Below are 13214 nucleotides of genomic sequence, written 5' to 3'. Positions count from 1 at the left end.
AGCGTCTTGACCTGCCAGCCTGCTTGCCGCGCCTGCCTTCAGATTTCCATCCGGTTCGCTGTCTACAAGACCTTTTGCGCCGCTTCACTTTCAACTTTTTGCCATCCGAATCAACAATCAACCCTCGATTTTACTTCTTTACCTCTTCAGGATCCTCATCCTTCCGCGTCCACATATTCCTTCTCACACATCAAACACTTTTCCACAATCTTCTCCAACCTTGCGGTCCTTTTCGCGCCCACCCTCCGTCCCTAATTCCCTCAAACCTAGGACCGTCATCTACGTCCACTTTTCCAGCGCAGATCATCACTTGACAATCACAAACACTACAAGCAGTGCATGGAGACCACTCTATTCTCTCTTAGCTTGGTGAAGGAGTCGATAGAGGTGGTTCACAGTCTCATCAGATACTCGCCATCATGAACAAAGGCCAAGACACCGTCATCGACGATGACGAGGAAACATGGTATGCCCACTCCAATCCACATCCACTGCTTTGTCTTTTATGTTAACGTTATTCAGCCCTCTATGTATCGAGGAGTTCGATTTGTCCGACAAAAACTTCAGACCATGCCCCTGCGGCTACCAGGTGCGTTCACCCCTCGCTCACCCGAGTGGATCTGATCTTCGATTCACGTACTAACCTACCCGCTTTTTAGATATGCCAATTCTGCTTCAACAGTCTCAAGAACACCTACGAGAAGAGCACTTGTCCCAACTGTCGACGTCCATACGATGAAAAGACAATTCAGTATAAGATCCCAACCGCCGAAGAATTCAAGTTGGACCAAATGAACAAGAACAAGAAACAAGCTGCTGCCAAGCGTAAAGAAACCGAAAAGCGTGAAGTCGAGTCTTCTTCCCGCCGTAATCTGGCCGGCGTTCGCGTCAAGCAGCAGAATCTCGTCTATGTCATTGGTTTGATACCATCAATCAAAGATGAGCAGGCTCTGCTACAGACCCTCCGCGGGCCCGAATACTTTGGTCAATATGGCGAGATCGATAAAATTGTTGTGAGCAAAACCAAACCAGGTGCTGCTAACCAGGGTATCGGCGTCTACGTCACATATGCCAGAAAGGAAGATGCCGCCCTTTGTATTAACAGCGTTGATGGTTCGCTGAATGGCGATCGAGTACTTCGCGCGCAGTTTGGCACCACCAAATATTGCTCTGCCTATTTGCGGGGCGAGGTTTGCAACAACAAAAGCTGCAGCTTCCTTCATGAGACCGGTGAAGACGGACAGCATACCTCTTTGCAAAACGAACCTCATGGCGCCCGGTTATCAACTAAACCCACGGTGTCTGCTATGACCAACCCCATTTCTGTACCTCCAAGACCTCTATCCTCAACCACCAATACACACCCCTTGTCGTCGTCTGCAAGCAAAGACGATGAGTTGAGGAGGAAGGAAAGCCATGATGGGTCAGCCTTGCCGTCGACTGCAAGTTGGGCCAACGCGAACGCTCCCATCGCCCGAACAAGAAGAGCGAGCCAAGCAAACAGCAGAGCTACACCAAGTCCAGCATTAACTCACGCATCTCTCTCTGTTCCGAAGCCGATGGAGCCCAAATCCGAAGAAGTTGCTACGTCCCAGACTCCTGCTGCCCAGCCTTCCAGAGACAACGCCCCTCCTTCACAAGGACCACCACCAAAGGCTGTCACGAAACCTGTCGATCCTATTCAAGCACAATACGACTTTGTTTTACAGGCATTGTCCAGAAATATCCCATTTATTTATGACGATTCGTGTCTCACTTCCGAACAACGCGCTGAAGTTGATCTGATGCCTCAGTTCATCGACCCTTATGGTGGCGCAAAACGTCGTGCAATGCGAGAGCGTGAAGAGGCCGAACGAGCAAAGCTAGAGAGTGAAGCAAAGTCAAAACTCGAGGCTCAGGCAATTGCTTCTGCCGAGGAAACCTTGGAGGAAGATGATATGGCTGCCGGAAGCCTTGCATTAGGAGGTGAACCTGAGGATGATCCCAGGAGCTTGTCTTCACGAAGTGCAATTGGTCGACCTTCACAAACCATTTCCGACCAATTCTCAAGTCTCAGCATGGGCAACCGCAGTTTGACGCCACAGCAACGACAAACTTTGTCGCAGCATTCTTCCACTCGGAACACTGCTTTCGAAATGTCCGACTTTGATAGACGCGAACCTCAATACAGTCAAGCGCAGTTTGAGCAGATTAGTAGTCATCAACGTCACGGGTCCAGATATTTCAACAACGACACAAAGTCCAACCCGACGACTCGATTCCCAACCCAGCAAGCAGGCTACTACACCAGCGGCGTTCAAGGTCCTCCACCTGGTCTTCCAACAGCCGGAACGCCCCCAGTCAGCGGGGGTGGAATGTTTGCTCATGGACAAAACTTCACCAATCCAGGCTTTGGTACTTCCAAAGACACAGGTGCGGATGCCTATTCTAGGACTCGAAGTGGGACCAATCAAGGTCATGATGCCTCAAAGCGTGAGTTACTCCTTTCCTTGCAGAATAACCCCCTTCGATCACCTCCATTGTCAGCCTCTGCCTCTGGTGGTCTTAATACGCTTTATGGACAAACCCAAGGAGCGTATCAAGATCCTGGACTCGTCAAGCAAAGAAAAAAGGGGAAGAAGCACAGACATGCTAACACTTCCTCTTCAGGAGGCGGTGTAGAGCATCTTGCGGACCCGAGCATCGTCCAATCGAGACACCAGGGCAACACCACTGGGCAGGGGCTGTTTGGTGGTAATCAAGGTGGGTACCAGCAATCCAATTTGATGTATGGCGGCGGCGGGTACAATCGGTGGTCATGACCATCTCTCGACCAGTGTTTCGAAAACTCCTTGCATGGCACGTTTTTAACGTGACGGAACTTTTTGTATGGCGTTGGTCGGCTTCAAAATTCTTCTTGAGCCCTACTCGAGCTGTGTGACTATGCACAGTTCGACTGGTGCGGGCTGGTTGAGCTTCAAGGTTACAGGCCTACTCCTTGGCAAGCGGGAATGCTTCTTCTCTCACCTTCGTCGGCATCCGGCTTCTTTCTCATTTCCCGCAGCATCATTCGGTTCATTTCATGGCTACGATTTCATGTATGTTAGTCACCCCTTCCTGGCCATATCTGAAAAAAGGCAGGCAGATCAAAACAAACATCTTACACATCATTCAGGAGTTTGATCCATGCTTGTGAAACGATTTGTACCGGTCGGATGGGTTGGATACAAAAACACTTTGTACTTCATCATGTACTGGCCGCCGTCTTATGTACCTGCTGCTGTCGACGTCGATTGATCTGTGACAGACCGTCATACTTCCAAACCTTGTGCTGACACTGTTAATTTCACAGTAGATGAGAAGAACTTCCCCCCCTTACCATTTCGTTCAGACACCCAGAACTCGGCCCTGCACTCTCGTGTGTCTTCTTTTCACAGTCTCAACAGTTCTGGGTTGCGATCTTCAACACCGAAAATCCCTCCTGGCTTCGAGTTGAGTCATGCTCATCCTGCCGCTCCAGGCTCTCGTGTCGCTTCACCCGCCAAGTCACTGGGCGCTGGCCCGCGAAGCATTTCATCTGCATCTGGTACGGTGGCACCAGCTGTTCCGTTTCTTCCTAGTGCTCAACGAATCCCGACCCCCAAACCCAAATCAACCGAAACGCCGAAAGAGAGCTTGAGTTCCGTTCCCCACGATGAAAAAGTTGGGCCGGATGAAAACATCAGCAAGAATAACAATCTCGATGTGAGTTTTGGTTCGCCAAAGCCACGGGCCCTAGGAAAATCCAAGTCGAAAGAAGTAGAATTAAGTCAAGGACCTTCAAAGTCAGCGCCAATGTCCCGAAAGGAAACGATTAGCAAGGCAGGGCCTGGCCAAATCGAGATTCCCGGTCCGGTCGGTTCGGTAAACGAGGCCATGGGAGAGTCTGGCACACCAGTCGATGACTCAGGTGTTGTGGGTACTCCCAAAACACAAAACTCCCTCCCTGCCACACCAGCAGCGACAACCCCGTCAGAGACATCCAAGGCATCTATCGCTCGACCACGATTACTGAGATTGACGACTGGAACGAGTGCAAAGAATGGATCCGAAGCAGGGCCATCGTCAGCAGTGACTGAAAGATCAGGTATTCTGCCGTCAATTTTGGGCGCGAAGAAAGGGTCTAGGAGGCCTTCTGTGGTGTCTTCCGCTGCCCAAGAAAGCCGACCTTCAACGCCGGGTTTTTCAGAACGGCCGTCCCATGATGTATCACGAGCCAGCTCCCCTCCGCCGAGTATCGTGGGGTCAGCTCCAGATCGTGGCAAGAGCAAGAGTCAACTGAAAAAAGAGCGACGGGAAAAAGCAAAGAAACAGTCAGAACCTACAGAAGCTGTCGCTGCTCCTCCAGTTCCACCTCCAGTTGAAGCAGTCGCCCCGGTGATCGCTCGACAGAAGAAGCAGAAGAAGCGACCTGAGAGTGGACCAGGCCCTACCGCCGGAGAATCCAGCGCCTCAGCATCCAAAACTCCTGCTGAAGAGAAACACAGCATTCCTACGCCTGCGCCTGCGCCAAGTCAGTCCCGACAAGCCGAGAAAGAAAGTGCATCCAAGAAACAACAAGGCGTCAAGTCCCAAGAAAAGAATAAAGCCAGTCCTGTCAAAGCGGCCAAACCAGCGACTACTCAAGACGCACCAACGCCTCCTGCATCTGCTACGCCAGAGGTTGAACCCGTATCCGTCAAGGATGAAGAGATCTCGGGCCTCCCTTATACACTTCGCGATCTGTACATGGAGGCAGACCGTCTGGCTGGCTCAGATGGAGCCGCATCGAGCGCAGTTATCCAGAAACTGCTTAATGGACATGTGTCGCCGATGTCTAAAATTCTTAATGCGATGATTCAGAGTGGTGACCTGCCAAAAGACCATCCTTGGCTGAATCCAACATCTTTCAATTCTCCCGGGTACAAACTCCAGCCTGATACACGTCGAGGACAAGACTACCTTGAGGGAAATGGGTACAGTGCTAATGACGCATTCGGATACGTCTACTTGCCCATGAAGGAGAAACAAGCATTGAAGGACGGACACGCTGTTAGTGTTGCGGATGTGGGTGACAAGAAAGAGGACCTACTTAAGAAATGCCTCGTAACTTCAAGTGGTTGGGTGTTGAGACACTTGAGTGGTTCTGAAAGTGAGAAGTTGCTCGAGCTTGATGAACGCCGTCACATGTACCTTGAAGAATTCGGAGAGGTTGGCTTGATGGAAGGTCTGGGAGCTCTGGAAGCCGATGACTATTCCAATCTTGCTGGAGGGATGGACCATCTCAGCAGATATGGTGAGCGTCACGGTGTCGTCTGGGTGGTTGGAGAAGGCGAGCACGAAGACGACATGCCCGAGGAAGATGATGACGAATTCGAGATCTACGACGATGAAGAAGGCGACATGGAAGTAGACAGCGGGCACCCCGAGGGAGGAGAATTCGAAAGTGCGGCTGACGGACAGGCTGCATCATTCGACAACGCCAACGTTAACATGCCTGGAGCATGGGATATCCCCCCTCCTGCACCTGCTTCTGAACACCGCCTCCCTGGATTGGTGCCACATTCCAAGTCAAGTGCCTTCACACGAGGACGATCTTCGGCATCGGGTCCTGGAGGTGCAGCCCAAGGTGACAACCAGGACCAACCTTCAACATCAGGCCAGGGTCAATCGAGCGCACTCATTGGGTCTCGACCGGCCAGAAGCGGGATGGGCAACCACGGTCGGTCTCACAATCATCCTATCAATCTACGAGCTCTCGATAGTGAAGTTCTCACCAAACGAGTGGCTGAGAAACAAAAAGAACTCGAAGCGGCGCGCAAGGAGATGGAAAAGGTGGAGAAGTTGTGGAACAAGAAAAGTAAAGACATTGGACGATGGAGAGAAGGATTGGCCAAAGCATGAAGCAACTAACCAGCCAACTCCCCGGAGGTCTGTCTTTGTATAAACAAAACAAACCAGGGGTTTGTTATTGTACTATTGTGGGATTAGGCACAACATAGGTATGGTCATGGTCATAGACAGGCGGTCAGCATCGAATCCCCCTACAACGTTGGTGTTGGCGGGGTGTACATAGCTTGGGTATGGACAGTGGTATGAACCACTACAAGGCTACCAGCCAACCAGCCACACGTTTTGTCTCACATAATTGAGCATGGACGAATTAAGAATTGTCCCAATTTCATTCGCGCTAAGACATTGAAGAATGAAGAGTACCGAACATGTGCATCTACGTACCCAAAATTCGGTCCCTTGTATCACGCAAGAGCTTCGACAGGCCGCTTCGCGGTTCTTCGTAGCCATCATCTTCATGTCCGTCAGTGTCACCCCAACGCAACCAAGCGGCAAAAACAGCGAGGACGAGAATAGTCAAGGGGACAGTGATTGCAAAGTAAACCCAAAATTGATCCGCAATGCGTATATGGTGGTTATTGTCCTGGCGGTCGACGACAGTGGTGGACTGGGAATCCGGGTCCGAGTCGGATCCGAAATCGAAGCCGAAAAACCCCATCCCAAATAACGAGCAGATAAATGTGGCCGGTAGGAATACCATGGTCAAAATAGTAATGGCTTTCATGGTATTGCTGTCGGATCGTGATGAGCGAGCTAGTCGGATCATGGTCAATGTGTCGGCGGTTGATATGGTGGAATCGATCTGATATATGAGTGTCATCAGTCGGTTGATTTGGCCATGCGGTTTCAAAAAGGAGGAAGAGAAACTCACCACTCGACTCTGCACGGTGAGTCTCCTTTCTAAGGACTGTAACTGCTCCAACGTCCATAATGCAACACTGGCGTTCAAGCCGAGGGAAGCGCGAATATGGTCGCTCTGGCTTTGAATGGTAGGTGTGGTGGTGATGAAACTAGTCAATTTGTCCATCTCGGACACGATCCAACTGGACAACCGATCCTGGAAGGAGAAACAATGTCTAGCCATAGCCATCTTGGCCTCTTGCATGTGAACATCGCTTTTCAAAAGCGCATATTGTGAGACTTTGGCACGGGTGCGGGATCCAAAGTTGTGCAAGGCAAAGCCGGAGAGAGACTCTAGACGGCAAAGCTGTGTGTCAATGTCCTTTCGGTGAGATTCGTTCTGGTGGAGGATATGGGTCAGGAACACGGCGACGATGGTCATGGGGTGGGGAGTAGAAGTGGTAGGTGGGTGTCGATTCAAGATTTCGAGGCATCGTTCAACCAGGATCTGAGTGTTAGCCGCGGAGATGATGGTTTTTGTGTTGTTCTGGGAGATGTTGTGATGGAGAATCAGTGTTCCATTCGCAAAGGGTCCAAATGGTAGGGTTATCAAAAGGTCTAAGACAGTAGTATATGTATGAGTTTGTATTCGGGGCCAGTCAAGAGGATTGAAGGGCTTTACAAACAGTAATCTGTAGGAGAACCGGTACTGTTATTCACAAGATATGAGGTGTAGAAGCCATTGTTGTTGGTCAAGATCTCGAGGAATGATGGAGGTATTTTGGTTGCTTGGAGAAGTTGACAAAGTGACGCTTTGGTAAGGTTTATGTCACCTCGGCCGATGTACCTCAAGAAACTGGGGCAATTTATCAACATGTTTGGTGGTGACGAAAAGGATTCGTGTGAGAGAAAGGAGAGGGGGAAGGCTCATACAAGGCTTGAAAGATGTTGTTGTTGTTGTTGTTGTTGTGAAAGGTGCCCTTGAACAAATCAATCATTCTTTCTGACAGATGTATATCTGGAGGTTTTGGAAGAGTCTTACCCCTGGAGACTGTTCTTCTTGTAGTAGACGTTCACATGTAATGTCTTCTTGAGCTGTAAATGCGTGTTATATTGATCAGTTTAGACCGTGGTCCCAGATTTGCATATGGGGGAGGGGGAAGTTGCTGACACGTGACTCCATCAAGCACTTTCAAGCGATGGATCAAATTGGAATCATAGGTTCGAACCTTTCCCAAGAGGTCTTGGAAATGGCTTTTGCCCATGAGGAGGTTCACATCGGGCTTCTCATTATATAAATTGCGGTAGATATCTTCAGCTTGAGCTTGGTCGGATGGAGTTTCATTTGTGGTGGATGAAGCATGTTTTGAGGCAGACATTGCAAAGGTGTCATAAATCAAGATACGGTTTGACTTGACATTGGTTTAACATAGAGCTCATTATGTTATCTAGATATGTTGAAGTGACAACGGGTGGCTGGGTTGAGACAAGGCTGAATTGTATGTTGAATCAAGGTTGTGAATTAGAGAGGTTCTCACAATTTGTCTCGATTGGGTTGCCTTTTGGGTCAGTGTCTTGCCTGTTTCGGTACGATCTGTACGTTCTGAGATACCGGTCAGAATGTCCACAACATCTCTCTTCCAGATGTCTGGGACATGTGACCATCATCAAACTGAGGAAAATGCCATGAGATACTCCGTAGATGTACAACAACCACCAGTGAGTAAATTGCCTCCCGCGGCGTGGTTCGAGGTCCTTACTAGGTACCTCGGCAAGACTTGGCAACAACGAGGCTCAAGACATTTGTTGTTAACAACAAATCATTGTCGCTATTGGACTGATAAATGTAAAGACCCCTACACTTACTCCGTGGACGATCAGGGTCTTTGGCACCAGAACACAGAACACAGGATCTTTGCGAATATTTGGATTGTGTCACCACCCGGCTGGAAGGAGAAGATCCCTGGTGGTGTGATGAATGATAGTAATGAACTCGTGGTGACTAGCCAGTCTATAACGCATTTGATTGGGTCATCCGGATTGGATATTTTTCCGGGCCAGAACGGACCCCGCCTGCCAAGTGCCGTTCCGATAATCGGTCGCACCTTCTGTCAAGGCTTTTTCACTCTTGCCCCCAATGTCAGAGTTCTCGCTCCTGCTTGAAATCTTATCAGATATGATCAAAGCCCTGATCTCTCCCGCCGTTCCTTCCTTCCTCGTTCACCCCAACTTCGTCCCTCCGCCACTCGTCTGCTTCGCTTCGCTTCGCTTCAACCTCAACTCCAGGTTGCGTGACTTGGATGAAGCAACTTTGTGACCTTCACTGCCCGCCTCCAGCAAGAGGCCACAAGACCTTTTTGGTCTTGCTTTGGTCTTGCAACCATTGATGACCACAACATAGCTTGTACACGCTTTTTCTCAGCTCTTTCGGAGTGTTTTGGCTCTCGAATCAACCATTGTCCTCGGCCAATTTCGGCCATTGTCCCTCCATCATGGCTTCCACTGCTGGCTCACCACCAGCTACCACTCCAACATCCTCTACCGACATCAAACCACTTCTCTCTCGTCAGCCCTCCCTCTGCGCCAAACCTGCAATTACTCCCCCCGCCACTTCCCCCGCTCCCTCTCAACAACCACCACTTTCCTTGACCAGCAAAGAATGGGTCATTCCCCCACGACCAAAGCCTGGTCGCAAGCCCGCCACCGACACTCCTCCCACCAAACGCAAGGCTCAGAATCGTGCCGCTCAACGTGCATTCCGTGAAAGACGTGCCGCTCGCGTCGGTGAGCTTGAGGAACAGATGAAGCAGGTCGAGGAGGAACACGAGCACGAGCAAGACGTCTTGAGAGCAACAATCGAGAAACTCCAAGCCGAGATCGAGCAACACAAGCTTGATATTGCCGCTTGGTCTGACCGATGTCGCAAATTAGAGTCTGAATTGAACCACGCCAAGTCCAAGCAACCCTCCGCTCCACAACCACATTCCCGAGATGCTCAACCACCAAAGCAAACTGACACCGCTGTCGACGACACCACAGTGGGCTGCGGCAACTGCACATTAGACACTCGGTGTCAATGTATCGATGACGCTTTTGATGCCATGGGGGGAGAAGCCGCCACCCACTCTCATCAGCATGAGAAGAGACCTCACTCCCCGGTTCCTGACTACAGTGAGAAAAGGATCAAGCCGGAACCAAAGGAAACCCTAGAAATCGACTTCACCGAGCTCTATTCTACTAAAAGCATCCACATGCCAATTCGACCAGAAGATCGCTCGCCCACCACTTCGGCCGTAGCTGACCGTTGTGGTTTCTGTTCTGACGGCACTCCATGCATCTGTGCTGAGATGGCTGCCGAACAGGAACAAGCTGCTTCAGCTCCAATCATCCTTCCTAGGATCATGGACCCACACCGTCAGCTCAGTCAATTCACCCCTCCTCCTTCTGAGGGTGATGTTGCCATCTCGATAACTTCCACCGCCTCTCCATCCGAGGGTTGTGCATCTGGCCCTGGCACGTGTGCACAGTGTCGTGCAGACCCAAACAGCACCCTCTTTTGCAAGTCTCTAGCTGCTTCTCGTGCTCAGTCGGCCCTAGGGGGAGCAGCTGGCGGGTGCTGTGGTGGATCAACCTCAGGCGGTGGATGCTGTCAGAGTCGCACTCTGCCTCCTGTCCAAGCTGATACTGTTCCTCTCCCTGCTCGGAACACTCGCTCTCGGGCTGCAGGTCATACCAGGCTGCCAGCTCCAGCTCCAGCCCCACCAAAAGCCGGGGTCACCTTGACATGTGCCGATGCTTACACGACCCTAAGCAGGCATCCTGCATATGAGCGTGCCAGTGGTGACATTGCGAAATGGTTGCCCAAGCTACATGCTAGCGATGCTGCACCTGCCACTGTGGGACGACCTGCATTGGAAATCGATGCTGCAAATGTCATGGCTGTGCTGAAAGATTTTGATCGACGATTCGGCCAGAACAAATGAAGTCAAAAATCTTGAATGTTAAAATTATCAATAAAACACAAGTCCAAGGACCGACATTGGACAGTTTTGTTCCAATGAAAAAAAGAGAATCTTGTCTGCCGCGATGAACATGTCTGACTGGTGCCACATCCGCCAGGTCACAAGACTTTGTCCTGCGTGCTGAGACAGTCCTCCAACAAGCACCGCGTAGTGCCCATTTGAGCGAGAGCTATTTACCAGCCCCTCATCTAGGCAACATCCCACTCGAAGTGTTTGTCTCTTTGGCGAGACATCCTTTGAAACCATGCCCGGGCGGTCGTGTCTCAATCTACGAGAGACCAAAGACTGCCGCTGTGGCTGCTTTCAGGTTGAGCTTTGGCTCCCAAGAAAGCGGGATGGACTACGACGAGATACCTCACCATATCTGGGAGGGATGAGAGGATGATTCAAAAATAGAACATGAGTTGCGAAACCTTGAATGTATATAGCGGTTCTGCACAGGATTGGTTTGGGTTGGATGGTTCTCTTTTCTGGAGGAGATGAGGGTTCTGTGTGCCATGTAGTGCGTTGCACGATTCAATGGCCTTGGACTTGTCCAGCAAGGCAAACCAGCTGCCATGATCTACAACGAGGAATACGTCAGAGGATGTTTAATGGTTTTATGAGAGACAGGGTATGAGTGTTCGGCGAGATTAAAAGGGGTTCCAATTTGAATTGGATAATGGATTTCCTTTAGAGTCTTGTCTAGACTCCCATTGGGTTTGAGAGTGTCCTTCTCAGTAGATATGTCAATACGAGGTTGGTTATGGATAGGCTATCAATATGTGTACGTGTCTTATTTCCATTGCCGTAGAGCCGAGGTATACAATACATCTCCTCATATATACCTCCAACCGACAACCTATGAATAAAGGCACGGATCTCTCTTGAACAATATCTAGATTCTATTTTTTTATCCTAAAGTCTTTCCTGTAATATAGTCGACAGAGTATGATACATTGATGCTGGCCTGACAGGTGTAGTATAGTCCATCATGTCGAGTTGCAAATTCTCGATCGTCAAACACAAGATCCCGTGTCAATATATACGAGAATACCCACATGCACTGGCCGAGTCCGAACAAGACACATTATATCTGTCAGTCAATCAATACGTTCCTCGCAATAATCCCAATCCACAGCCTGGTGATGTGACCATCGTTGCCGCACACGCCAATGGGATTCCCAAAGAACTATACGAGCCTCTATGGGACGACCTATTAGCCGAAAGCGAGGCGAAGCAGAACGACAGGGCAGGAAATCGTTTCCGAATTCGAAGCATCTGGATCGCCGACGTAGCTAGTCAAGGCGAGTCAAGCCACATCAACCAAGCCCTTCTCGGCAACGATCCATCATGGAGCGACCATGCGAGGGATCTATTACATATGATCAACTTGAAACGAAGTGAAATGCCACCTCCTCTAGTGGGCATCGGCCACAGCTTCGGTGGCGCTCAAATGGTCGACCTGTCACTCATTCACCCACGTTTACTATCCACTGTGATTCTACTAGATCCAGTGATTCAAATGCGCACGTCAGAAATCGATCCCAATGCCTTACAAGGTCCAGTGGTTTCATCTACCTGGAGGAGAGATGTTTGGGAAAGTCGAGAAGTGGCGGCCGCGTCGTTTCGAAAGAGTAAATTTTATCAAGCTTGGGATTGCAGGGTATTGGATTTATGGATTAAACATGGGTTGCGTGAAGTTGAAGAGGAGGAGGAGAACCATCACCAGAAGTCAGAAAAGGAATCATCTCCAACTCCCAAACCCAAACCCAAACCCAAACCAGTCACACTATCAACATCAATCGCGCAAGAAGTCTGGGTTTTCCTGCGTCCCAACTACGGTGGCTCCGGTGAAAAAGGCCATCCCATCAACCGCATCACCCACGCCGACGTCCATCCAGACGCACCCATCAACTACCCCTTCTACCGACCCGAACCAGCACGAATATTCAAATCATTACCGCATCTCCGACCGAGTGCGTTATACCTGTTAGCGACAGATAGTTACGTCTCCGGAGTGGACCCAACCTTCGATCGGCAGAAGATCCAAAGTACGGGAACTGGTGTCGGTGGATCAGGCGGTGTGGAACAAGGACGGGTCAAAGCAGTGGAGATGAAGAATACAGGACATATGATTCCTTTGGAGCGGCCGACTCAGACGGCGAGATTGGTGGCCGAGTGGGTTGGAATCGAAGTGGGGAGGTGGAAGGACAGTCAGGAGGAGTGGAATAGCATGTGGAAAGCGAAGTCGTTGAAGGAGAAACAGAGTCTGGATTCGACTTGGAAGGACTGGATGGGTGGGAGGCCGGGGGCAAAGAGATCGGTGATACAGCAGAAGGGGGAGAAAGCGAAGATATAGATGGGATGGGTGGAGGGAGATTCAAAATATGATATACATGTATTTATGAAATGATGGGCTTGACTCATGGGGTCGAGGATGATTTGAGTATAAGAGAGCGTATACTTTATGTAGAGTATATCTTGCATACGTGAATATATACTACGATACTTCATTCTCCA

General features: G+C 50.1%; 4 protein-coding genes across 4 annotated transcripts; 3 read left to right on the top strand and 1 right to left on the bottom strand.

Moving 5' to 3' along the window:
• The first annotated feature begins 53 nt into the window (after nucleotides 1–53).
• On the top strand, nucleotides 54–6197 carry PV10_06624 (uncharacterized protein). Its single transcript, XM_016371444.1, has 4 exons — nucleotides 54–466; nucleotides 523–589; nucleotides 660–2472; nucleotides 3332–6197. Exons 1-4 carry the CDS (start codon nucleotides 420–422, stop codon nucleotides 5899–5901), a joined length of 4497 nt encoding a protein of 1498 aa, XP_016223737.1. The 5' UTR covers nucleotides 54–419; the 3' UTR covers nucleotides 5902–6197.
• Nucleotides 6157–8571, bottom strand: PV10_06623 (uncharacterized protein). Its single transcript, XM_016371443.1, has 6 exons — nucleotides 7862–8571; nucleotides 7733–7785; nucleotides 7624–7670; nucleotides 7377–7546; nucleotides 6722–7308; nucleotides 6157–6652 (listed from the first exon to the last, which is right to left on the bottom strand). The coding sequence occupies exons 1-6, from the start codon at nucleotides 8067–8069 to the stop codon at nucleotides 6227–6229; spliced, it is 1491 nt and encodes a 496-aa protein (XP_016223736.1). The 5' UTR covers nucleotides 8070–8571; the 3' UTR covers nucleotides 6157–6226.
• A 298-nt stretch (nucleotides 8572–8869) lies between these two features.
• PV10_06622 (uncharacterized protein) lies at nucleotides 8870–11590 on the top strand. The gene has a single exon (XM_016371442.1). It carries the CDS (start codon nucleotides 9183–9185, stop codon nucleotides 10671–10673), a length of 1491 nt encoding a protein of 496 aa, XP_016223735.1. The 5' UTR covers nucleotides 8870–9182; the 3' UTR covers nucleotides 10674–11590.
• A 95-nt stretch (nucleotides 11591–11685) lies between these two features.
• Nucleotides 11686–13053, top strand: PV10_06621 (uncharacterized protein; the record flags this gene model as incomplete). Its single annotated transcript, XM_016371441.1, has 1 exon — nucleotides 11686–13053. One exon carries the CDS (start codon nucleotides 11686–11688, stop codon nucleotides 13051–13053), a length of 1368 nt encoding a protein of 455 aa, XP_016223734.1.
• Between the last annotated feature and the right edge of the window lie 161 nt (nucleotides 13054–13214).

The sequence above is a fragment of the Exophiala mesophila genome (genome assembly GCF_000836275.1).
Source record: "Exophiala mesophila strain CBS 40295 unplaced genomic scaffold supercont1.4, whole genome shotgun sequence".
NCBI lineage: Eukaryota > Fungi > Ascomycota > Eurotiomycetes > Chaetothyriales > Herpotrichiellaceae > Exophiala > Exophiala mesophila.
This window is presented reverse-complemented; position numbering and strand designations above follow the sequence as displayed.

Bases quoted from the DNA above. Each gene is read 5' to 3' on its own strand.
- PV10_06623 (XM_016371443.1), bottom strand. From the start codon at position 8,069: ATGTCTGCCTCAAAACATGCTTCATCCACCACAAATGAAACTCCATCC. The intron at 7,547-7,623 runs GTATGAGCCTTC...AAATTGCCCCAG, and splicing joins AACAACATCTTTCAAGCCTT to TTTCTTGAGGTACATCGGCC. The intron at 6,653-6,721 runs GTGAGTTTCTCT...CTCATATATCAG, and splicing joins TCACCGTGCAGAGTCGAGTG to ATCGATTCCACCATATCAAC.
- PV10_06622 (XM_016371442.1), top strand. From the start codon at position 9,183: ATGGCTTCCACTGCTGGCTCACCACCAGCTACCACTCCAACATCCTCT.
- PV10_06624 (XM_016371444.1), top strand. From the start codon at position 420: ATGAACAAAGGCCAAGACACCGTCATCGACGATGACGAGGAAACATG. The intron at 467-522 runs GTATGCCCACTC...AACGTTATTCAG, and splicing joins GACGATGACGAGGAAACATG to CCCTCTATGTATCGAGGAGT. The intron at 590-659 runs GTGCGTTCACCC...CCCGCTTTTTAG, and splicing joins CATGCCCCTGCGGCTACCAG to ATATGCCAATTCTGCTTCAA.